The sequence below is a fragment of the Sminthopsis crassicaudata genome, chromosome 3, assembly GCF_048593235.1.
Source record: "Sminthopsis crassicaudata isolate SCR6 chromosome 3, ASM4859323v1, whole genome shotgun sequence".
NCBI classification, from domain to species: Eukaryota; Metazoa; Chordata; class Mammalia; order Dasyuromorphia; family Dasyuridae; genus Sminthopsis; species Sminthopsis crassicaudata.
The window spans coordinates 457106467-457132725 of NC_133619.1; the positions used below are offsets into that span (position 1 = coordinate 457106467).

At 32.4% G+C, this 26259-nt stretch overlaps 1 protein-coding gene across 5 annotated transcripts in view; it reads left to right on the forward strand.

Annotated features, from left to right (window-relative positions):
• Window positions 1-26259, forward strand: part of WDSUB1 (WD repeat, sterile alpha motif and U-box domain containing 1) — a 69284-nt gene that overhangs the window by 12195 nt on the left and 30830 nt on the right. For 4 of the 5 annotated variants that reach the window (XM_074303385.1, XM_074303386.1, XM_074303387.1 and 1 more), the window contains 6 exons: window positions 5336-5428; window positions 15189-15282; window positions 17200-17233; window positions 22745-22785; window positions 22883-22989; window positions 23641-23820. In XM_074303385.1, coding sequence (XP_074159486.1) covers window positions 5336-5428; window positions 15189-15282; window positions 17200-17233; window positions 22745-22785; window positions 22883-22989; window positions 23641-23820 — 549 coding nt within the window. The remainder of the gene's footprint in view (window positions 1-5335; window positions 5429-15188; window positions 15283-17199; window positions 17234-22744; window positions 22786-22882; window positions 22990-23640; window positions 23821-26259) is intronic. The other variant, XM_074303388.1, reaches the window with a different exon arrangement.

Consider the following 26259-nt stretch of genomic DNA (forward strand, 5'->3'; position numbering starts at 1 on the left):
AATTTTCTCCCTTCTTTTCTTTCCTCCTTTCCCTAGACAACAAGTAATCCCATATTGGTTAAATAACTGCAATTCTTCTATACATATTTCCACATTTATCATACTGCACAAGAAAAATCAGATCAAAAAGGAAAAAATTGAGGAAGAAAACAAAAAGCAAGCAAATAACCATAAGAAAGGTGAAAAACTATGTTATGATCCACATTCAATCCCCACAGTCCTCTCTCTAAATGTAGATGGCTCTCTCCACCGCAAGTCTATTAGAATTTATTTGAATCACCTTAATATCAAAAAGAGCCAAATCCATCAGAATTGATCATCGTATAATTTTGTTGCTGTGTATAATGTTCTCTTGGTTCTGAGCAGAACCAGGAGGTCATTATGCATGGCAATAACAAGACTATATGATGATCAGTTCTGATGGACATGGCTCTCTTCAACAATGAGATGATTCAAACAATTCCAATTGTTCATTGATGAAGAAAACCATATATACCCAGAGAAAGGCCTGTGGGAATTGAGTGTGGATAGCATTTTCCTGCTTTCTGTTGATGTTTGCTTGCATTTTGTTTTCCTTCTCAGGTTTTTTTTGTTTTTTAGATCCGATTTTTCTTGTGTAACAAAATAACTGTATAAATATGTATACATATATCGGATTTAACATATATTTTAATATAGTTAACATGTATTGGACTACTTGCCATCTAGGGAAGAGGATGGGGGGGAAAGAGGGAAAAATTTGGAACAGAGAGTTTTGCAAGGGTCAATGCTGAAAAATTACCCATGCATATGTTTTGTAAATAAAAAGCTTTAATTAAAAAACAAAAACAGTGTATTAGTGTCCCAGTTTTCCCACATTCCCTCCAACATTTGTCATTATCTTTTCCTGTCATCTTAGCCAATCTGAGAAATGAGTAGTGATACTTTAAGTTGTCTTAACTTGCATTTCTCTAATCAATAATGATTTAGAGCATTTTTTTTCATAGGACTAGAAATGGTTTTAATTTCTTCATCTGAAAATTGTCTGTTCATATCCCTTGACCATTTGTCAGTTGGAGAATGGCTTGCATTTTTATAAATTTGAGTCAGTTATCTATATATTTTAGAAATGAGGCCTTTATCAAAATCCTGGGATATAAAATTTTTCTCTCGGTTTTCTATTTCCCTTCTAATCTTGTCTGCATTGGTTTTGCCTGTACAAAAACTTTTAAACTTAATATAATCAAAATTATCCATTTTGCATTTCATAATGTATTTTAGTTCTTAGTTGGCCACAAATTCTTTCCTTCTCCATATAACTGAGAGGTAGATTATCCTTTATTCTTCTAATTTGCTTACACTATCACTCTTTATGTCTAAATCATGAACCCATTTTTACCTTATCTTGGTATAGGGAGTTAGGTGTTGATTAGTGCCTAGTTTCTGCCATACTATTTCCTAATTTTCCCAGCAATTTTTATCAAATAATGACAAAATCCCAGAAGCTGAGGTCTTTGGATTTATCAAACACTGGATTACTATAATCTATTCCACTGATCAATTACTTTGTTTCTTAGCCAGTACCAAATGGTTTTGATAACCACTGTTTTATAATGTAGTTTTAAGTCTGGACCTTCATTTGCAATTTTTTTCATTAATTCAAAGGAATTTATTTTTTAAGAAATTCAATAAGTGTTTATAAATGGCTGCTCTGATATTGGTTTTGGAAAAGAGTATGTAAGAAGCTATTTCAGATAGGGAAAACTACACGAAAAAAAGCAAAAACAAAAAATATGAAAGTGAGAATGTATATAGAATGTTTGAGGACAAAGAGTAGATTGGTTTGGTTAGTATATGTGGTTTATGAGAATTCTCAAGTTTATGGTTCTTGGAGATAGAAGATTAAATTATGTATACTTAAGGCCAGATAGTAAAAAATTTTGAAATCCAATTAGAGGGAATTAGTTTGGACTTTGTCTTATAAGCCCTGAAAAGCCTTTTAGAGTTTTAAAAGCAGGGTTGTGTTATAAAGAAAGTGATGGTTTCACTAATATATAGTTTGGCCCACTGATTGTAGGTTTTATAATAGTATTAAATTATGGTAGCAATGGACAATTAAAGCAATAATTTATAACATATTTTCAAAGAATTTTTTTTAATGCAATGACTGCTATGTGCCCATTTAGCATAGTGTTAAAATTGAAAAAGCATGAGCACTGGTTTTGATATGCCTTTGATACTGACTAACTGTGTGACCACAAATCACTTAACACTAATAAGCTTGAGTTTCTATATCTATAATGTGAAAATAATAGTACCTATATATAAAGGGCTAGAACTGAGCAGATGCACTTAAAGCAAGATAACCTAGCACTTGAGGTAATTACCAACTGGACAATATTAACATATGCTTGGAGGATGACCCTACTCAATTCTGTGCTGGCTAGATCTGTGGGTATGGACAGAGAAGGGGGAGAGAGATCAGACAGTGGAGTAGCACAAGCAGGATCAATCTTTGGCAGTGGAGAGAGAGAAAGGAGGTGTGTAGATTCCTATATCTAATCCCCTGTCAGTGACCCCAAAAGACCAAGAATAAAGACTTTTGCTTATCCTGACTCTCGCTGATTCTAAGATATACAGGGTAGTAATGCAGTCACTACACCTATACTACCTATCTCATATTGTGAAGTTCAGGATATCTTTAAATAATATATTTATAACTTATTATCATCTTTAATGATATATGGGATATGATAGTGGGACACTCATGCAAAAAAGGCTCATTCACTGGCAAAGAATACTTAAAAACAGTTCAAGTAAGAGATTAGATAATGAAAGAGAAAAATGTGACAGATGCAATGGATAATTAATATTGTGAAAGTATATAAAGTTTTTTTAAAATAGCTTTTTATTTACAAGTTATATGGGTAATTTTTCAGCATTGACAATTGCAAAACCTTTTGTTCTAATTTTTTCTCTCCTTCCCCCCACCGTCTTCCTCCAGATGGCAGGTAGACCAATACATGCTAAATATGTTAAAGTATATGTTAAATACAATATATGTATATATGTCCATAGTTATTTTGCTGCACAAAAAGAATCAGACTTTGAAATAGTGTACAATTAACCTGTGAAGGAAATAAAAAATGCAGACAGACAAAAATAGAGGAATTGGGAATTCTATGTAGTGGTTCAAAGTCATTTCCCAGAGTTCTTTCATTGGGTGTAGCTAATTTAATTCATTACTGCTCTATTGGAACTGATTTGGTTCATTTCATTGTTGAAGAGAGCCACGTCCATCAGAATTGATCATCATATAGTATTGTTGTTGAACTATACAATGATCTTCTGGTCCTGTTCATTTCACTCAGCATCAGTTGATGTAAGTCTCTCCAGGCATTTCTGAAATCATCCTGCTGGTCATTTCTTACAGAACAATAATATTCCATAATATTCATATACCACAGTTTATTCAGCCATTCTCCAATTGAGGGGCATCCACTCAGTTTTCAGTTCCTGGCCATTACAAAGAGCACTGCCACAAAGATTCTTGCACATACATGTCCCTTTCCCTTCTTTAAGATCTCTTTGGGATAAAAGTGGGGCTAAAGTTTGGAAAAAAGACTAGAAATTTAAGATTTAACTGCATACTGAAGGAAAGAAATAAAGAGCAAAAAGTAGGAGAATGTAGAGCCATGGACACTGAAGAAAGGAATCATCAGTAAAGCTGCTCCCCAGGAATAGAAGTATGCCATCAGATTTGGTGATTTTGTGTGGTGATTGTGTTATGGGAGAGTTGTTATTCCAAAATCACATTCAAGGTAAGAGCAAATCGAGGAGTGAGGAAATGTAGATATTGTGGTAATTGAATTTAAGAAATTTGGTAACTAGAGGAGATAGCAGGTTCAAATGAAGATTCTTGGAGTGGAGGAATAACAACTATGTTTGAAGTGAAAGAGAAAAAGAGGAAGAAGAAAAAAGGAAGTAGAGACTGTACATGTCAGAGAAGGAAGAGATAAAAAAAGGCATAAGAACTTGATTTCTCACAAATGGAGACAAATTTACAAAAAGAAGACACTTCTTTTTTAGGCAACAAGAAGAGAGCAATAGTTAAAGAGAAGAAAATAAGAGTTGGAAAGAAGAATATGAGAGAATGTTATGTATAGCCTCTCTCTTAACAAAGTAGGCTTGTTTATACATCCAAGAGTGGGAGATAGGTAAATGGATTTGGGAATTTGTAGAAAAAAATTTGAGATAGCACTAATAGTTACAGTTTTGACCAAATATAAATATGAAAAAAAATAGCTTAGGTCATTTTTATTTATGTGAATCAAGGCTCTTGTAAACAGATTTAAAAATGCCTTTTACAAGGAATTATTTTTACAATGAAATAAAAAAGAGTAATTAAAAGAATAAGATGATATTCATTTTATCAAAAATATCTGGCTTATTCCTTTTCTATTCTCTCTCCCATTCTTGGTTCTTTTATCCTCAGGCTCTAAATTGACTTCATAGTCTTCCTCATTAATACTTCACTAGCTTCAAACTTAGAATCTATTGTTCCCTTAACTATCTTATATTTCTGACTTTAAAACATCATCCTTGAAATATAGTAATGAAATTGAAATGAGTCTTATCCTTTTCAAATTTATGGTACATAATCTCATTTAGCCAACACTTTTTCAATTCCCTAAATCATTCCCCATGGTGATTATATCAAAACTTACTCTTTTTAAACAATTAAACAATCAGCCACAATCATATAGCCTTATGTTCTTTTATTTAATTAAGATGATTGAGGACAACTGATATAAGAAATGTTTCAATTTCTTTATTCCTTAAACATTTTTAGTGCCCTTTCACTTTCTTGTTACAAGAGATTTATTTCTGTTCCTTATTAAAAGTAAAAAACTCTTTTACCTCATTTTACCATTCTTACCTGTTCCTAACAGGGTAATATGATAACAAGCCTTATTCTCTATTCAGGCTATGTTCCATACTAGTCTTCCCTGTCTAGATTAAATCTTTTCTCTTTTCTTTTTCTTGCTGTTTAACATCTCTCTTTCCTTATTACACAAGTGTAAATACACAGATATTCTATTACTTGTAGGCAAGACTTGGAGTTATACCATTATACCAAGAATGTGATTGGTCATTTTTAGAGTCTACAAAAAGATAACAATAATATACTTTATAAATCATCTTTTACTGATATTAAAGAAATAAGGTAAATGAATACTACTTAGGAGAAATACTTTAATAGAGATATTATCAAATATCAATATGAAAAAAATCTTTTCTTGAATTTAATCTGCTTCATTAATTTTGATTCATTTAAAATATTTAATTTTACCAGATGGTGAACATGGCCCCCAGTTTTTCCGAATGGCATCATGTGGTCAAGATTGTGAGATAAAACTCTGGGTTACTTCACTTACAGATTTCTTAGGTATGTATACATCTAGAGTCATATGCAAATAATCATGATGCTTTTCAAAAAAAACAGTCAGAATGCCTAAAATTGATCCTAAAATTGTTTTTGCTTAATGTTTGTTACCAAAATAAGATCATTCACACCAAAGAGAGCTATGGTAGATCTTGAATGAGGCAAGAAAATTAGATAAAATGTTGTTCTTGCTTTTATGAAAATTAAAATGTAATCAGGGGATAAGATAAACCACAGATAATTAGAATACAAATGAAATGATTATTTCACTAGAGAGCTGCAAAACAAATAAGTGAGTTTTAAAGGGAAAGCTTTTCCCCAGAGAGTATCAGAGATCTGATATGTCTTCCCCTGTTATCTTTTATTTATGTATTTATTTCTCATATACTCATATATATGTTTATTTATTTTCTATATACTCCTATATGTATATGTTATCTTTCCAGATATGATATAAGGTTCTCAAGGGCAGGCATATAGTGAATACTTAATAATTATTTATTGTTTGAAAGCTTCATTTAGCTTTATATTGGGCTTTAAAGGATAGATAAAAATTCAACAGATAAATAATGGAAAGATGACAGTCTAGTAGTCATAGCAAAGTGGCAAGAAAACAGTATATTAGTGGGACCCAGATGACTTGGAGCTTAGAGTGCAAAGAAATATATAATATGAGAGGATAGAAAAAGTAGTAGTGATAGGCTGTGTAGTGCTTTGAATGCCTGAAAAAAGAGTTTGAACTTTGGAAGGCAATATAAAATTTCTGGGGTTTGTTTGTACAATGAAAATTACTCTTCAGATGCTTTGAAAGCTAAATCAGAGAAGGCAGAGATTGGAGGCAGGAAAACTTACTGAAGCTACTATAAAAGTATGTGGTAATCAAGGATTTTAATAGGTCCTGTACTCATTCATGTTAGCTTTTTGCATACTTGTCCCACTCTATCCTACCTTTTCATTGTTCACTCTACTAAACAGTTTAAGACCCCAGGAGAACTCCAGCCTAAGGCCAAATCACTATGGACAATGAACTTACTCTTGAGTGATTAACAGATTCCTTCCTGGTCATACCCTTCCCATCTTGGTGATTCTGAATTTCAGCTTTCATCATTCAAACTTCATTCTCTATCCCCAGTTGCCTAATCTCTTATTTCCATACACTTCAACTCACTCTCTCCACACCTTTCATTGTTTTGCTTCAAAGATACTCATGCCTTCAACTATTTGCTCCATACTAGCTGTTCCATAAACAGTAAATTTACATCCTAAATCTTTTCCTTTCTCATTCCTTTCATCTTCTGGCTCCAAAGGAGCTAGATATTAGCTACCCTTTTCAGCATTGTCTCTTTCCTTCCCACTCACTAGTTGATGTGGGGATTTTGAAATATTCCTTACTTATCCCTTTTCCCTCACCCCCAACACTATTGCCACCTCCAGGTTCCCCACTAACCATCACCATTCCTTTTGAGTCCTTATAATTTGCATCTATTACCCAGTCAAAATCTTGGTAGCTGTTGCGTATAGATCTCTAGGAGACTCCCCTTTCTTCCTCAATAAATTTGGTGTCTGCTTTACAGACTTTGATTTTTCAATCCCTGCCATCATAGTCAGAAATTTCGACATACATAGTAATGTTCTGTCAAATACCCTAATCTCACAGTTTCTCAGCTTACTCTTTTCATGTGGCCTACAGCTCAGCCACACCCAAAGCTGTTCTTGCCATCACTCACTCTGAAATTCCCTTTTCTGATCACAGTCTATTGTCATTCTACCCTTCTCTGCCTTGCAAACACAATCCCTGTTCTTCATCCACATTATGATCACCAGTTCTACTCTTCAGTTCTTTTTGGGCCCTAACCTTTCTGATCACATCTCTAGACTTACATCTTCCACATTCACATCTCTAGTTGTCCATAGCACATCTCAAACTCTTAAACTTATTATGTCCAAAACTGAACTCATTATCTTCCCTCTCCACTCTTACCATTAGCCATTTCCTCTTCCTAACTTCCTTATTATAGAGGACACCATTATTCTCCCAGGCTCACAAGATAGGTATCATCCTTCAGCCCTCACTCTTAATTCTGATATTCAGTCTGTTGCCTAAGTCTTAATTTTTACCTTTGTAAAATCACTTATCACTATACTTCCTCCTTACCTCTTCCACTGCCACTAGCACCCTGGTAAAGGCCATCATCAGTTCACACCTAGACTGTTGCAATAGTCTACTGGTTTTCTTCCTGATGCAAGTTTCTCACCACTCCATTCCATCCTTCACTCCTAAAGTAGAGATCTAAGTCTCCCCTTCTCCTCCATCACTCCATAAGTTCCAGTGACTACCTGCCACCTCAAGGATCAAATATAACATTCACAAAACCCTTTATAACATCCCCCCACTTCTACCTCACATATTCTCTGACCCAGTGACACCTACCTCCTTGTTCCTTGAAGAAGATACTCTGTCTCCCAACTTCAGGAATTTTCATTGTCTGTCTTTCACTGCCAGAAACGTTTTCCCTCCTCATCTCTACTTGTTTAACCTAGCTAGCTACCTTTGCATCCCAGCTAAAATCCCACTTTCTACAAGAAGCCTTTCCTAATCCCTTTTAATTCCAGTGACTTCTCTTTGTTGATTATTTCTGATTTATCCTGTCTTTACCTTATTTGTACGTACTTCTTTGCATATTTTCTTCCCCACATGAGCTCCTTCTAGAGCAAATCTACTTAAATTGTGGATCATGATCCCAGATGGGGTCGTTTTACTAAATGTGGGGGTTGGTAAAAATTTGGCAACACTAAAAGGTTTCTGAATGCTCAATATCCTGCAATAACAAATATTCTTCCAAGATTTTATTCTTTGTGTAAAAATAAACAAGCACATCCATCTCATTAGTATGCAAATTTGCTTTCATCTTTAATAAATGGCAAAATTAAATTAATACCAGAGAATCATTTTGAAATAAATTTCTTTATGATTTATTATCAGTAATTTTAAAATTTTATATGCCTATATGCCCAGGATAATGTAAAAATTTCTTGGACAAAATGAAAGTCACAAGTGGAAAAAGTTTAAGAAGCCCTGCTCTTAAGACAAGACTGTCATTTATCAATTTATATCCTCAGTACTTAGCATAGTATCTGGCACATAGTAGGAACTTTTATGTTTTTTGAATGACTGACAGCTAGGGCTATACATGTTCTTCTCATGTTCTTCCCATCTTCTTGCAATACATAAAACCTAAATTCTCCCAGAGAATATTGTATCCTTTGCTATCCTTTCCAGTATGGGATATGTAATGTTTGGGCTAGCTTTCTGGAGGACCTCAGGATCAGCCTGAGTCCTTGGTCTTAGTAGAGAAGTGATGAAGGCAGTTCAACCACCATGAGGCTGATCAGAGGTAGACTGAAGAGGCAGCTAGGTGGCCCTGAAGTCAGGAGAACCTGAGTTCAAATCTGGCCTCAAATATTTAACACTTCTTAGCTGTGTGATCCTGGGCAAGTCACTTAATCCCAATTGCCTCAGGGAAAAAAAAAAGAGAGAGATAGACTGGAAAAGGGACATTCTTTCTCAGCCTTTAAATACCCTATTACAATTTCATCTTTATAACATACTGATTATGTGTGAACTAGAGAACCATTACATCACCATACTAAGGACTAAGTCTATATGTGAACTAGAGAACCATCATCTTATCAATTCCACTGAGTTAACATCTTGTTTCAAGTATTCTTCTCCAGAATTCTGGCCCTCTACAGGGTTATACCTTCACTCCTACCCTTCTTCACTCTTCCCATCCCCAGCACTCTGGACAGGAAGAGGAAAAGGTATATTTCATGCTCCTTACTCTGTTCTCAACCTACCATCATCATTCGGCAAACAAGTTCTAATTCACCTGTTTTGATATTCATTTCATCCAGATGTATCATTCTACCTTGTGATATATAGATATATCCTTGTGACTGTTTTCTTCTGCCCCATGAGATTGCTCCTTTTGTAGTGAATTTAGTACTTGACTCACAGTATTCCTTTCATCAAAGCCTGCCCTTAATGTGTGATTTCAATTTACCTGTTGCTGTACACATACGGACCACTTGTGTAGCCTCTTTTGTTCATGATTTTCTAATTGATAATGAAAATCTTTGGTTAGTTTTCTGAAATTTGGAGTTCTGAAGTCTTTCAAAGTTGTGTTTTATTTTTGTGTATCATTGTGGTCTTTGCATAAATTTTCTTCTGGTTGTGCTCTTTGACATTATGTATCAGTTCATAAAAATTTCTCTGAACTTTTCATTTTAGTCTTCTGATGAATAACATAACATTACACAATTCATATGCCACAATTTGTCTGGCCATTTCCCAGTCTATTTTCAGTTATTTGGTACCATAAAACGTCCTGCTCTAAATATTTTTGTACTTATGTCTGGTTTCCTTTTATCTTGACCTTTTGGGACCGTATGCCTGACACTGGTATTGCTGGATCAAAGGGCATACTTTGTTGACTTTTTATGTATAGTTCCAAATTGTTTTCTAGGAGTCAGACAAATTTAGAGTTTTGCCAACAGAGAATTAGCGTGCCTCTTCTCCCAAAGTTCTCTCAACAATTGTGAATTTCATCATTTATTGTCTTATTGGATATTATATAGAATCTTGGGTTTTTAATATGCATTTCTCATATTATGAGTGATTTAGAACATTCTTTTATGTGATTGCTAGTTTTCATTTCTTTTGAAAACTTCCTATTCCTACACGTCATCACTATTCTTCCATTAAACCAAGTTTGCAGACTTGGAGACATTCTCAACTTTATCCTCCCCATATTTAATTGATTCCTATTTCTTGTTGATTCTCACTCCAGGAGTGAGACAATTATATATTTGTAAAACCTCCAAACTAAGACCAAAAAAGTGAGGTGGCTTCCTCAAATTCGCCGAGTAAATGTCAAAGCAAGGTCACTGTATGCAGAGAATAGAACATACCAGAATACCTCAAAGGGAATAAATCAGGAAAAGGGAAGATAGAAAAATTGATTATGATTGAAATACCAGAATATTTAAAATCTTTTGATGTAACTGTGGACTGCTAGAAAGGTGAAGTAGCAGTAAACCAATATGACAAATTTCAGTAATAAACTTACTAAGGCTTAATTCAAAGGGTAAAGAACAGAGTGACAAACAGTAGCAGACACTGCTTTGACTAACTGTGTGGCTTTTTGAAAATCATTTAACCCCCATGAGTCTTAGTTTCTTTATCTGTGGAATTTGGGCCAGATGGCTTCTGAAGTCTGTTCTACTTCTAGATCTTTGTTCTTCTGGATGATTTTAATGGAAAAAAGGATTGTTCATTATAAATTAGTTTTAGCTACATAAAGATAGATAATATATGTATTAGCATTTTAGTTAATAAGTATTTATTAAGCATCTACTATGTGCTGTGCTAAGTGCTGGGCACACAAAGAGACATAGAAGACCATCTCTGCTGTTGATTAGCTCATTCTAATGATAGAGACAATATCAAAAACAAATCCATCAAAGGAGGTATAAGTGTTAAAGAGGGTTGCAAAAAGCGTCTTATAAAAGGTTGTATTTTAGATAGAATTCCAAGAAAGCCAATGAAGCTAGAAGATAGAGAGGAGGAGAGAAAATAGTTTAGTAATGGAGGACAGTCAATGAAAATGCCTAGAGTCAGGAGTTAGATTGTCTTTAAAAAGAATATAAGTTGTAAATGGAGACTAGTGTCAAATAAGAGATTTGTAAGGCTTTAAATGTCAAGTAAGAGATATTAGGAGGGAGAAACAACATGCCCCACATTGGTTATTGGAGAGGGGAAAGAATAAGGCAGTAAGAATACCATCTAACTTGCAAACCTGGGTGACCTAGAAATATGGTGGTGCCCTTTACACAGTAATAAGAAACTTAAAAAGAGGAGAGGTTGGGAGGAAAGATTATAAATGAAGTTTTAAAAATCATGAGTTTAAGTTAAATATGGGACATATAATTTAATATGTCTAACAAGCATTTGGAAATATGAATCTGGAGGTCAGAAGAGAGTTGTTAGGATTAGATAACTAAATCTGAGAATCATCATCCTAGAGAAGATAACAGCCCCTGGTGAGATTCCCCAACTGAAATAGTTAAGAAGGAGAAGAAAAGAAGGCCCAGCACAGATCCTTGGAGGATGCCCACAGTGGGTGACACAACCTGGAGGAAACAGAAGGAGTAGCTAGGCAAAAGGAGCACTAGGAGAGAGCAGTTACATGAAGCCCTAGAGGAGAAAGTGACTAACGGGGCAGAAGCTGGGGAGAGGTCTGGAAGGGTAAGAATTCAGAAAAGGCCATAATTTCTAGCGATTAAGGGATCATCCTCATTTTGGAGAGAGAATTTTGAATTTAATGTTAAAAACAGAAGCTACACCTTAGGGAATTAAGATGAGAAAGAAAGGAAAAGACAGTGTAAGTAACATCTGTAGATAGCCTTCTGAAGTTGTTTAGCCACGAAAGGGAGGAGACAATAGCTAATGGGGATAGGTATACCAAGATTGGAAAGTTATTGGGCATGTTTGTAGGCAGTGGAAAACAGTCCATAAACAGAAAATGAAAATAAGGGAGAGATAAAATGATCAAGAGTACTACTAGCTGGTAGAGAAGAAGGGCTAAAATAGGATCACTTGTACATGTAGAGGGATTTGCCTTGGCAAGAAAAGGGAACATGTCTTTATGTGAAGCAAGTGAATAAGGTAATAGAAAATGTCTGAATGATGTGAGATGAAAAGATAGAACAAGAGAATGTTTTCAGCAAATGTCAAGTTTTGCTATGAAATATGAGGCAAGGTTCTTAGCTAGGAATGTTAGGAAGATGAGAGATGAGGGATTTAAAGAGAGAGGAAAAGTTATTAAAAGCTTCTGTAGTAAGTGCAATAGTGAATTAATTAATTAATTCAGGAAGGAACCCAGTAAGACTTAATAGAATTTATATAACATAATTTTAAGTGAACTTATTCAGCATAATTTTATGTTTCTTTAGCTTTATTCAGCAACTCATGGGTAGAAATGAAGGCAACTAAGTAATTCAAGGCTGAAACTTGGTTTAAGTCTGAAACTTAGCAAGGAAAAATAGAATAAGGGGGTAAGAAATTCAAGATTAGAGTGTAAGATAGAGTTGAGTTTGTTTAACAAAATTATCAACTTGGGGAAAGGAGGAGAGTATAATTAGTTGAGGGGTAGTGGGTTGGGATAAAAGTGAATAATGGAATCTTTGGAAGTGTTAAGGTAAGGATGAAGAGCAGGATTTTGTTCAGTTGGTTCACAATAGAGATAGCTGATAGACCACATCAGTGTATGTTAAAAATACAGTAGTAAATTGAAATTAATCTTTTATTCCCAATTTAAATAGATTTTTCATAAAATAATATTTATAGACTAAAGTATCATGATTATTTTATTTATGAGTTTTTTCAGTTTTCTTTAAAAATAGGAAATATTTGAAATAAGATGTTTGCTATTTTTCTTTTTTTCCTTTTTAACTTTCTTTAAAATTTTGTTGATGCTTTTGGAGTGGGTTTTTTTCCTTCAGTCCATTCACTTCTTGATATAGTTTCTTCTGCCTCCTCTGAAGATAGAAAAATAATTATTAAGTAAAAACAACTGAAGTAATGACCCCATTGATATTGCAACATTATAATTATATAGTTCCCTACCTCTGATCAGAGAGGGTGAAAGTGTTTCCAACATTTTATTTTCAGAGCCACGATTGGCTTCTCTTAGCTGTTAGCATTTATTTGTTTATGTTTCTGTAATTCTGTATATTCCTATTATTTCATACAGCATACATTCATATAAATTTTCCCACATTTCTCTGAATTTCTCATGATCATCATTTCTTTCTTTTTTTTCTTTAAAAATTTTTTTTATAATAGCTTTTTACTTTTAAAATTAACATTCAAATACAGTTTTCAGCATTCACTCTTGTAGAATCTTGTGTTCCAAATTTTTCTCCCTTCCTTTCCCTGACTCTCCTTCTCTAGACAGCAAGTAATCCAGTATAGGTTAAACATGTACAATTCTTCAAAACATATTTCCACATTTATCATGCTACACAAGAAAAATCAAATCAAAAAGGGAAAAAAAAGAAGAAAAAAAGCAAGCAAACAACAACAAAAAAGGTGGAAATACTATATTGTCATCTGCATTCAATCCCCACAGTCCTTTCTCTGGATGCAGATGACTCTTTCCATCACAACTCTGTTGAATTGGCCTGAATCACCTCATTGTTGAAAAGAGCCACTTCAGAATGATCAGAATTGATCATTGCATAACCTTGTTGCTGTGTATAATGTTCTCTTGGTTCTACTTATTTCATTATGCATCAATTCATTCAAGTCTCCAGGCCTTTCTAAAATTATTCTGCTAATTGTTTCTTATAGAACAATAATATTCCATAACATTCATATATACATGATCAACATTTATTAACTTGCAATTTTTAGTTACATTTATTATATTCATATACCATAATTTGTTCAGCATTTTTCTTTTCTTTTTAAGTTTTTTTATTTAATTCAATTTGATTTTAGTTTTAGGTTTACATTGTCTTCCTCTCATTCCATATCTTCCTCCATCTCAAAACACCAGCTGAGAAAGCTCAAAAAAACACCAGAGATAGGAAGCATACTTCATTATGAATCCTCTGGAATTGTGATTGCTCATTGTTTATTGAGAATTCCAGAATTCATTTATTTTTCAAAGTTGTTCATCTTTACAGTATTATTTCTATTTTATAAATTGTTATCCAGGTTCTACTCATTTTGATTTGCATCATCGTTCCATAATAGTGTTCCTAAGTTTCTTACAACATATTCTATCACATTCATATACTGTGTCTTATTCACCCATTATCCAGTAGATAAGCATCCCTTGGTTTTCATTTCTTCCACACTACAAAAAGAGCCTTGGTAAATATGTTTATACATATGGGCCCTTTTCCTCTCTCTTTAGTAGATAGTGCTTATACCTGGATATCAGTAGTTTGGTCACAGTTTTATGGATAATTCCAAATTGCTTTTAAGGATCACTTATTTTTCTCTTCATGGACAGCCAGTTTGTTTCTTGTTTTTTGCTACTTTCATAAAATGCATTGCTATGAATATGTATATAAATCATACTAACTTGTGACACAGTCATGGACGGGTTATAATCTTCATTGATAAATAAAAAACAGACTAATCCAAATCCTTTAATAGTGAAATAATAAAGGATTATTAAGTAATACCAATTTATGAATAATTTTAAATACTTATTTCCATTCAAGATTATTTTGTCTTTGAGTCAGTTGCAAATAAAACTTTATATTGCAAAGTGAAATTTCAACTTAAAAAAGAAGAAAAACATTTAGAAGTAGTTTTCTAAACATTGATTTACTTTTTCATATAATTTATGACCTGTTTTTCATTATCTCACTTAAAGATTTAAAGTATTATATTAGTAACAGACGAAAGTTTATTGAAATGGGGTAATTGTGTGTTAGAGAAATCAATTCAAGTTGTTTTTGTGGCTACCTAGTTTTATTTCGGGAAAGTTAGTAAAAATGTGTACTTTTCCCCCCTTTATAAAATTATAATTTAGAATATTCACATATAGCTTTAGTTTGTGTATTTAAGACAAATGGATATGTGTGTAGTTAAACAATGAGATTTGTGCTAAATAAAGCTAATCAGAATCTTTTAAAGTTTTTTGCTCTCAATTTTTTACCATTTTTCTTATTATCTTAATTGCAGGTTTTGAATTGAAGTATAAATGTACACTGAGTGGACACTCTGCTCCGGTTCTGTCTTGTGCTTTTTCTTATGATGGTCAGATGTTAGTTTCAGGGTAAGCGCTTTAATTTGTGATTTAATTATATTTTGAGTTAGGGAAGAGTTGCAGTATAATAAAATTAATTCAGTTTTCAAGTTCAAAGGCTGTCTTCTTAGGAAATAACTATACATAAAGAAATTATTACTTGTATAATGAAATAGATTCACATTTAAAATTTGTACTATGTGAAATTAATGAACCTTGTTCTCTGGGGTACTCTCACTTATTGGTTTTTTGGTTTGTTTTGTTTTCTTTAGATTGAAATGGTAGCTGTAATTTCTCCTTGTCTGTCTTTCCTATGATGTGAGATGAGAAAGTGATATAAGAGGGAGCTCTGTAGAAAGTGCTTCAGTTTTTTTCAGTGAAACATGAGGCAAGTTCTCAGTTGAGAAGGTGGCAGGAGGAGAAGCTACATGAGGTTTGCAGAGGGATGAAAAAAAATTTGGAAAAGTTAATGTGACAGTTGGGATACTGAATCACTTAAGGAAGTATAAAAGGAATACCTTGCAGGGAAAAAAGCTTAGTTAAAATTAATAAGACATAAATTTGCAGGGGACTCAGCAAAATTTCATGACTGCACAGTTATAAATCTGTACCATAAATAATTTGCTCTTTCCTCCACATATACAACAATTTAACAAGTTATTGTTAAAGCTATTTTGCTTTGTTTGTTTTTTACTGACTTCTCTTCATTGAATTTTTAATAACCTCCTTACTTTTTCTTTTAAAATTTTTGTTAACTCTAGACCTAATCCATTTCTTTTCTTTTGATCTCTAAGAAACTTGAGAGAAAGAAAAACAAAACTCTCGAAACAAATCTATCTAATCAAACAAAAGAACTAAGCCTAACCCTAAATGCCTCCTGGCTTAGAGTTAGAGTTAGAGTTGGGAGTTGAAAGTTCATCACCTCTCTTAGAAAATAAGTACCATTTTTAAATCATTGGTCGTATGGAGCTATGGTTGTTCATCACATTTATCAGTTCTTAGATCTCTTTTTATAGTTTTTCTTTGCGTTGTTGTTATTGTATAAATTGTTCTCTGGGTTCTCCTGATTTCACTCAGTATAAATTCTTCCAAGTCTTCTCATGTTTAACTGAAATTTTTTCTTTTGTCATTTCTTATGGCACAATTATATTTCATTAGATTCATGAACCATAATTTGTTTGGCCTTTAAGCTACTGTATTAAAGTAGGTAAAATAACATCATTATTACTACAGGACATGTTGGTAAAAGTTTTTGTTTTAGACAATTTGTTTTATCTGTTATGAACCTGTACTGGAAATGATATAAATTTTGATAATATTTTTTTAAATGAAAAAAATTACTATATTTATGCTTCCCTTTAATATATAAATTTTCTTTTATAAGAGACTTTTTACCTTTTAGAGTGACCTCAAATGATTGTTTATTCCATTAAAAATAGTCCATTTGCAAGACCAAATTTAGAATTAAATATTTAGAAAGAGGAACAATATCAAAATGCAGAATTATTCACACTCACATATGGCCTACCAAACAATAAATGTTTTTGTAATATTTCTTCCTTTTGTGATATTATTATTCAAGAGCTAGAAAAAAGTTTTGGCATCACAAATGTCTATTTTATTCTGATTATAGCTATTGTAATTTGTAGTTAAAACATATTAATTTTTAATAAGATTATTTTTCATTTTGAGTAATTTTATTTTTAAAAAGTTGGTGATGTATAAACATGTATACCATTAGAAGAATTTGATATTATTGCCTATATTCTGTTATAAATTTTTATTATTTATATTATATGTTTTTTCATTTAAAAAGATATGTATTTGTTTAACTTCTTTATTTTCTTTATTAAATTGGTATTATTTAAAATATAATTTAAGTAAATTTAAAATTATCCCTATTTATGAAAATATTTACACAATTTTTTCTTTTCCCCCTTTTAAAAGATCTGTGGACAAATCTGTGATTGTATATGAATCTGTAAGTATTTTATCACCTAGTACTGGTTCATGTATCTGATTTTAAAAAATACTACCCTTCAACTTGATTTATCTAAAAGATAAATAAGATGATAAATTAATTTTTTCTACCTTAGTGTGTGTTCTCAAGTACTTTACTGCTTCAAACTTTACAAAATCTGTAATTTCACCAATTTGAATATTTCTTTTATTGGCATAGATCAAAGCCTTTATAAAGCTTAGTAGACCATCTTCATGAGTTGCTGTGAAATTCCTCTGCTCAACATTTAAGCATTGCAAATTAGTTGCCATAAGTTTAACTAGTGTTAATTAATTACCACAAGAATATCAAAGAGCACAGTAAACACCCTAGTCAGCAAATATCTGGCTTGCTAACCAGAGAGTGGTTGTTGCCAAAGGCAATACCAGGTTAGAATATAGTCATTTGTAAAATTTCATGAAAAAGGATTGTTAGTGATTATGAGCAATATAGTCTCATAAACCAGTCTAAAGAAACTCATCAACATATCTAATTAAGTAAAATCTTTCAAAGGGCGTTAAAAAATGAAAGAACTATTTTTAAAAAATGAAAAAAGATTTGCAAAAGAGATTTGAACAGCTTTTTCTCCATGGAGGCAGGTACCACCACAACACTTGGACCTTAATATCACTCTCCTGGATTAACTTAGCACAGAGGTAGACACAACACTAAAGTGAACAAAGAGGGGGGGAAAGCAGCTTTGTTGAAAGAAATATGCATAGAAGTCTCTAAAGGTGATAAAGATGTGACAGCTATTATCTTAGTGATGAGGAGTTGCCAAGGGAAAAAAATTTAGATCTTAGTACCTAAAAAGAAAATACCAGTGAAAACACCTTTGAGCCTATATCCTGTCTTTGCTAAGTCTTTTAAGAGTCTCCAGTGCTTCAACTGAGGGTATCTTCAATGAGCTTATTAATAGAGAGCAAGAAGACATTTACAAGCTGTAGTTATCAACTGATCACATCTTTACCATTTCACAGTCAACTAAAAGATGTAGAGAATATAAGATCCTATCATGCTTAATATTTATTACAGAAAACCTTTTGCTGAAGTAGACCAAATTGCTGCTTTATAACAGGATATATTCCCTCTCTCAATTTTACCTTTTAGACTCCTTGTTTCTTTCCTGGCTCAACTGCTTCCTTTTGTATGAAGCCTTTTCTAATCCTTTCAGTTGCTTGCGCCTTACCCTAAAATTATCTTATATTTGACAATAATAGAAATTATTGTAATAATAACCTGTATGTACATGTTGCTTCTCCTTGATAAATTGTAAGGTCCTCCAGGGTGTAGGCATTTTCTCTTTTGTTTTTGCATCCCCACATTTTCACCGTACTTAGCACATAGCAGATGCTATTTCTAGACTCATACTCAAAGTCTTTTTAGTATGACACAATCCAACAGAGTTTGCATTTTCACTGACCTAACCTTTGAGAACCTCTATATCAGGATAAAACATCAAAACAGAACTTGTCTTTGTTGTTGTTTGTTTCAGTTATGTCCATCTCTCTGACTCCATTTGGGGTTGGCAAAGAGACTGAAGTGGTTTACTATTCCTTCTCCAGTTCATTTTATAGATGAGGAACTGAGGTATACAGGGTTAAGTAACTTGCCCAGGGTCATCTTAATAAAAATGTGTCTGGGGCTGAGTTTGAACTTGGGTCCTCCTGACTCCAGAGGTGGCACTTGGCCCCTTGTTTTTACATGCAACATAATTGTTTAGAGTCATCCTTTTACATATTTTTAATGTAGGATTTTTAAATTAATAGTCTGAATAGAACACTGGATTATATAATTCAGAAGACCTGGGTAATGAGTTTTGCTTCTTAATAACTGTGTGACCTTGGGAAATCACTTTACCTTTCAGGGACTCAGATTGTAAAATAGGACATAGATGGTCTAGATTATCCTTAAGGTCTTTTCTGGCTATAACTCTACGATAAGTATCTCAAATTACCATAGGAAAACATAGATTTAAGGAGCGACAATCTAAAGAGTAGCAAACGTTTTATAGCATTGAGATAGAGGTGATCTAAACCATAGATAGTGATAAAGAGATCATGTACCTTCAAATAATAGAAATCACTTTGTTTCATACAAATGTGAAATTATCTCTATTATTATACTTTGTGTTAATATGATTGCTGAATTATAAGGCTAATGCTCAGATATAATATAACCATTCCAAATCTTAATTTTCTTTGAGAATTATAATCATATAATTAACTGAAACTCATGGATGAGTAATCTAGTATAACTGGACCTTCATTCCCTATTCGTTAAAGACAAGAAGCAAAATTGAATTGGAAAGATATGGCTAGTATATTGAAGGATTTGTGGGGCTTGATTCAGGAAGCCAAAAGGATTTTGTATGCCTTGAATCAGAAAGAGTGACTTCATGAAAATGATGGTTTAAGAAAATAAACGTCAAGATCATAATTTTAGAACAGAAAAGTCCCTGAAATATTGTCAAGTCTAGCCTTGTCACTTAAGTAAATGAGATTTAAATTCAGATTTCTTGACAGGAAGTCAAATATTCTATTTACTATATCAGGCTTTCCCTCCACCCATTTCCCCCCATAATCATTAGTATTTTTTTTTTTTAAACAATGAGATTGATTCATTCAGGAAATATTTATTGAGCATAATATATGTATGCCACTGTGCATCATAGTAGCTGATACCAAAGGAATAAGATAGAGATTTTGTATTTCGAGAAGAAAAGGACTGCAATCAACTTTAAATTATGTTGATAACAGAGAAAATTAATCTTTGAACAGGGCTGTTCTTAGGTGTGTAATTTGTAGTTCAAATAAGAATAGAAAAATACTAAAGTGAGCTTACACTGTAAACTTTATGGAGACAGTAATGAATTTGAGAACATTCCAAAAATAGTGGCAAAATCACAATGCAAACTCCCTCACATCTTCCCTCTTACTTTTAAAAACCATGCTATGACCTCACCTGTTCTTTTCCTTTCTTCAGATTACTTATGATTAAACTCTTCTTTTTGTCCAAGTAAATCTGAATACCTTTTCCCTTGTACCTATTTCATGTCTTTTCATTGATTGCAAATTAGCTCCTTTCTCTCATACCTTCTAGATCTGCTGCTTTCTAGAGCTGACTTTTCCCCTCATTTATAGACTGACAATGTTCAGGTCTTCCAAGTTAATTAAAAAAAAAAAAACTCCCATTGACCTGGATTTCTCCTTCAAGCAATTCTATTTTTCTCTTCTTGTCCTTTACTGCTTAACTTCTAAAAAGAATATGTATTGTGCAGTCTGTATCCACTCTTCATTACTGACTTGATTAATACATAGCTGCTTTTAATCTGTCTTCCTTCACCATGACTATATTGAAACTTATATCCAAAGCTATTAATGCAAGTATTTAATATCAAGTCTAATGGACTTTTTTCAGACACCATCATCTTTGTTCTTTCTTCAGCATTTAACACTGTTGGTTATGCTCTTCTTGAAGGCATTTTATTTACCCTTGATTTTTTATAATATTGCATTCTCATGGTTTTTGATTTATTTCTCTGGCCACATTTTCTCTTCCTCTTTATTGACTACTTATCCTCTCTCTTATATGTGGTTGTACCTGGTAAAATTGTCCTTGCCAGTTTTCTTAGGTTTTTTTTTTTTTTTTCTTCTTTGATATTCTGGAACTCATTCATTTCTATTTCTTCAATTACAAATCTTAGTTGATTCCCAGTGACCTTATTTCCCAGCTTCTGTTTAGCAGTTCTAGTTGCTTATCGAATATCTTACCTGGCCAATATTATCTCATATTCAGTATGCTAAAAATTCAACTCTTCTCTGAAAAAAACTGTCTTTTTTTCCTAAACCCATTTCTTTTGATGTCACCATATTTCCCTTTCTCTGCTCACAACCCAAGAGTCAAACTTAACTCTTCCCTATTTTTCATTTTTCATCTATTTAATTGGTAAGTTCTAATGATTCTGCCTCTATTACATCTTTCTATTCCTTTCTCTTTTCCATTTTTACTACAAATATCTTTCAAGCAAATATTGCCTATCTCCTAGACCAATACTGTCAAACCCAAATATAAAACAGCCACTAAATCAAATATATTAGTCCCAATAGATATATGTTGACTTAGAAAACCTCATATGAACATCTATTTCATCATATTTTTTATTAATTTTGTTAAATATTTTCCAATTACATTTTAATATGTTTTGGGCCACACTCAGGACTGTTGTAACCCACTTATTTGATACTTCTCTGAGACTATAGTAATGATAGTAACTTAAATTTATATAGCTTTTTAAGGTTTAAAAAATGTTTTTACAGTAATCCAGTGGGAAGGAAATTATTATTATCCACACTTTATAGATGAGGAAACTGAGGCTCAGAGAAGTTGGGATTTGTCAAATACAAGTACTAGACAGAGATCAGTGATCCAACTAGTTGTTCTTTTGCCATCTTTTCACTTGTGCGTTTCAGTTCCTTGGTGATTCGTTTTATTACCTTTTTTCTTAGTCTGAAAGTCATTCTCCTTGGTATAAAAAATAGAATCAAAATAGGAAGTTAATAATGCCATTTTTCATCATTGTCTCATCCATTATAACTATTGATTCTGTCCTTTAATATTCCTGTTAGTTCTGGCGCAGCATATACCACCACCACCACCATCTTTGTTCTTAACTTTCTTTACCAGCCTTTTCTAATTATAAAATTTATCATTCTTATGTGACCATTTGTTGCATACATTTTCAGTTGTCTTTCCTTGTTTTATATTCTCCTTAATACTTGATAGTATAATAGAAAGAGTGCTATACTTGGGATCAGCAGAGAAATGAGTTTAAATCTGGTCTATATTATCACATTAGCTTATAGCCTTAAACTCATGTTGACATTGCTGTGAATGTCATCTCAGATGAAGGTGCTAGTCACTGAAATTAAGGAGATGAAGAGCCATAAAATCAAAGTTTCTGATTAGTCAGATAGTCAATAAACAGAAATGATAAAAATGATGATGAGATTAGGTAACATTTATATAGGGCTTACTACATACCAGGCACTGTTTTTTTTAGTGCTTTATAATTATTATCTCATTTAATCCATACAATTGCCCAAAGTGTTAGATGATATTATTATCCTCATTTTACAAATGAAGAAACTGAGGCAAACAGAGTTTAAGTGACTTTCTCAGGGTCACACAGCTATTAAGTACCAGGGGCCAGATTTTAACTTAGGGGTTCCTGATTCCACATTCATTGCTCTATCTACTTTGTCAGCTAGATGCCTTAGAAATGTTGGTTTTGAAAGAATATACAGACAGTTGACAAATTTTATTATTGGGGCCTATCATTTCTTTTCTTCCTTAATTATCACTAATTAATGATAGAGGTATATAGAACACAGATTCAATCTATGTGCAGTTAACTTAAATTCAGAAAAAAAAAAAACCAATTTCTTCTTGCTTATACAAACAAAAGACTTTCCTCCCCTCCCCATTTTTCAGAATACTGGGAGTATACTTCACACTTTGACTCAGCATACCAGGTATGACCTTGCTATCACTTTTATAAATATTAATCAAGAAAATTTTTTATTTAGAAAACATAGAATATTAAATTTCCTAATTCCTTTTCTTTCCTAGGTATGTTACAACCTGTGCCTTTGCACCCAATATTCTTTTACTTGCTACTGGGTCAATGGACAAAACAGTGAACATCTGGCAATTTGAGCTGAAATCACATTGTCAAGGTTAGTAGAGATATTATCTGTAACCTAGCTCACCCTTTTCAGCATTTAGTTTGGGAAAACAGTAAATCTTGTGACAAGTTGTTCAAATTGCTTTCCTTAACATAAAGCATGAAACACAGATTTATTATAATTTTTAAATCCTTTCAAAGAGGTTAGGATTAATAACTAAAGTATATTAAAACTGTAGGATTGTGCCTCTAGTGTCTCTGTGTGTGTTTGTCTAAGTATATTCTCACAAACTCTATTTCTGAAATTTTTATAAGCTTCTCTGTTTAAGAACAAACAATTTATTGAGAATATAGAAATAATCTATTCTCTTAATTTCATTTTGGCCACTCTAGGCAGCAGGAGTTAACTTACTGGCTCCTTTTTTTTGTCAGATATGCAGACCACCACACTGATGCACAAACAACAGGGCAAATAGAACACATTTGTTCAGTCTTAAAATAGAAGAGAAAAAGCATGTGCCAAATGAAAGAAAAGGTACAAGGGAAAATATTTCATTTTGAATCTTCTGAGATGATATAAAATAATGGAATGAAAAATTAAGGAAATCCAAATAACTTTGTAAGATAAATTTTTTAAAAATTAAGGAAATGAATTTTAAATGATATGTATTTTATTTGCTTTTTTCTTCTTGATTTTTTTAAGCAGCTAGGCCAGGAGATGAACCAAAGCTATTTATTGAAGATTGGTCAGAGGAAGAAGTTTCAGTGTGGCTTTGTGCACAAGGTTTAAAAGACCTTGTTAGTATTTTCAAGATGAATAATATTGATGGAAAAGAACTATTGAGTCTTACGAAAGAAAGTCTGACTGATGATTTAAAAATTGGTAAGATTAATAAAAGAGATAGTTTTACATAAGGAAAAATAATGTATAAGTACTTTCTGGAAAGTTGTATTCAATTCTGGTTTTCTCTAGATATGCTAACATATATATTTATTTGTGTATTTATACAAAAATTGCTTGTTGCTTACATATTAAAATTTGTAATAACACAATTAGGAACTAACTAAAAATGAGAAAAAATATTTAAAAATAATTATGGTACAATGCCTGAGCAGTGTAGTTGGCATGTAAGTGGAAAAATAAAACAATTTAATGAGTCTATATGTAAAAATCAAAAATAAATTTACTATAGTAAGGACTCTTTTTCCTTTCTTTCTAGTCAGGCTTAGCTAGGCCAAACTGGAAAAATTCTAGTTACTTGGGGACTTTTAGCCTTGACTACATTATGTCGCATCATATAAGCACCTACCATCTGCAGTACATATGTTTTGAGTTGTTTTTCCACTAATGGATGCTAATAATCAATAGCACACATCTGTAAGGTAATTGGCTTTTGTGATCTTGGAAGGATAGTCTATTGAAGCAAGAAAAATCAAAACTGAGTTTTACCTAATGTTCATATCTCTTGTTTTAATCAAGAACAGTTCAATTACCTACTGTATATGTAATATAGATAGAACTTTGATTAATCAGAATTTCTAGTCAAGCGGGAACTTTGGTTAATCAGAAACCTGATGAAAATCTTTCTAGAGTGTACTAGTATATTTTTTTGCTTCATTAATTAGAAAATTATGAATCTAATTGTGTTTGATGATTAAGACTTTTGTAATTCATTATTTTTATAATGTGAATGTGTAGAATAGGCAGTGATCTCATTCTGTTGTCCTAAGGTAAAAGTTAAAAGATTTTGGCTCCTGTCCGAATGGAATAAGTCCCCTTTACTATGTAGTTTTTTAAGCAAATAACTGTTCTTTGGGATGATGTAGAAAGGGACTAAAGTTTTAGGTTATAGTTGAATTGTATGGTTTCTGAAGTCACTTCTAACTTTAAGATTTCTTATTTTATAATATCAGTAGTGATTCATACTGACTCCAGGACATACCCTAAAACTTGTTTTTTGAACTCTGATATCTTAGTATATTATTTGCCTCTATCTCCTAAAATAGAGTGTTGAGAATTCTGATTATGTGGGTCCTGAATTATAAGAGTTTTACCATACTGTTGCAAGCCATTAATGTTACTATGTCAAATAAAATTAATTATCAAGAAAATGTAGTCATTTCCAATTTATGCAAGATAGTTACAAATTTAACAGTAAATATCTAATAAAAAAGCTTGACATGCCTATCTTTTAACAAATAAAACTAAATACTAATGAAAATAAGATGATTTTTTTTTTTTAAGATCCAAGGGGTCATCAGTTTGGTTTAAAAAAAAAAAGACAAGAATCTCTGATCTGATACAAAAAAATACAATGCATTCAGTTTTGCCAATAGCTGTAAGCCAAAGAAATTGAGCAAATTTTTATTAATACCTTGACTTTATATTTGTGCCTTTAAAGAAAATTGCAGTAGGAAATACTTTGTTTGAAAGTATTTCAGTAAATATATAACTATTTACTTGCTTTCAAAGCTCAGGAAGTTAACATACAAATTTAACCCAGTAAATTACTAAGTAAGTAGAATAAAGATTTTATTTTCCTACAATATTTTGGAAATCTTGAAAAGTTCACAAGTGTCTAAACTTTAATCTTCCACAGGTACTATTTTAAACTATAGTGAAATTCTATTAGTGCTTGAGTTTTCAAAAAACTAAATAAGACACTGCTGGAAAATGTACTAATGGGATCTAAGATTGTGTCTAAGCATTGAAAAAATGTGCTGCACAGCAAAATGTGATAATGAGGAATATGCTAATGAGATTTCACTTTATAATCCTCAGATGCAGAACTATTTTACATTTTTCTTTTGTGGCAGAACAGATAAAACAGCCTCTACATCAATGAGACTGTATTTGAATTCCATTTAATACTCTTGATATGAAGAAAGCTTATTAATTGTGCACCAAAGTAGAAGGCACTGGACTGTTAAAAACCAGACTAGCATATCTGTTGTGCTTGACACTTAAAATAGAGTATTTTTAAATGAGTTGAACAATCCAGATGTTATATTTTTTACTTGAAAGAGAATTTCGTAGGTTCTGTATTAAGGAGTTGCTGCTAACTCATACACCTGTTGGAAAAGAATGCTGGGGTAGTGCTTTTCTTGCCAGAGGAAAGGCTTTGCTTCAGAATGAATGGCTAGGTGCCACCTAGCACCAAGGCTCCTGTTAAATTAGATGTGGGACTGTTCCTCATTACGTCTACATTTTGGCATGTAATAGATGCAAAGATTACATATGCATCTATGTGTTTTAAATAATTATACAGACACTTCTCATATTTATGGAGGCTTACATATCTAGAAGAGACATAAAATTGAT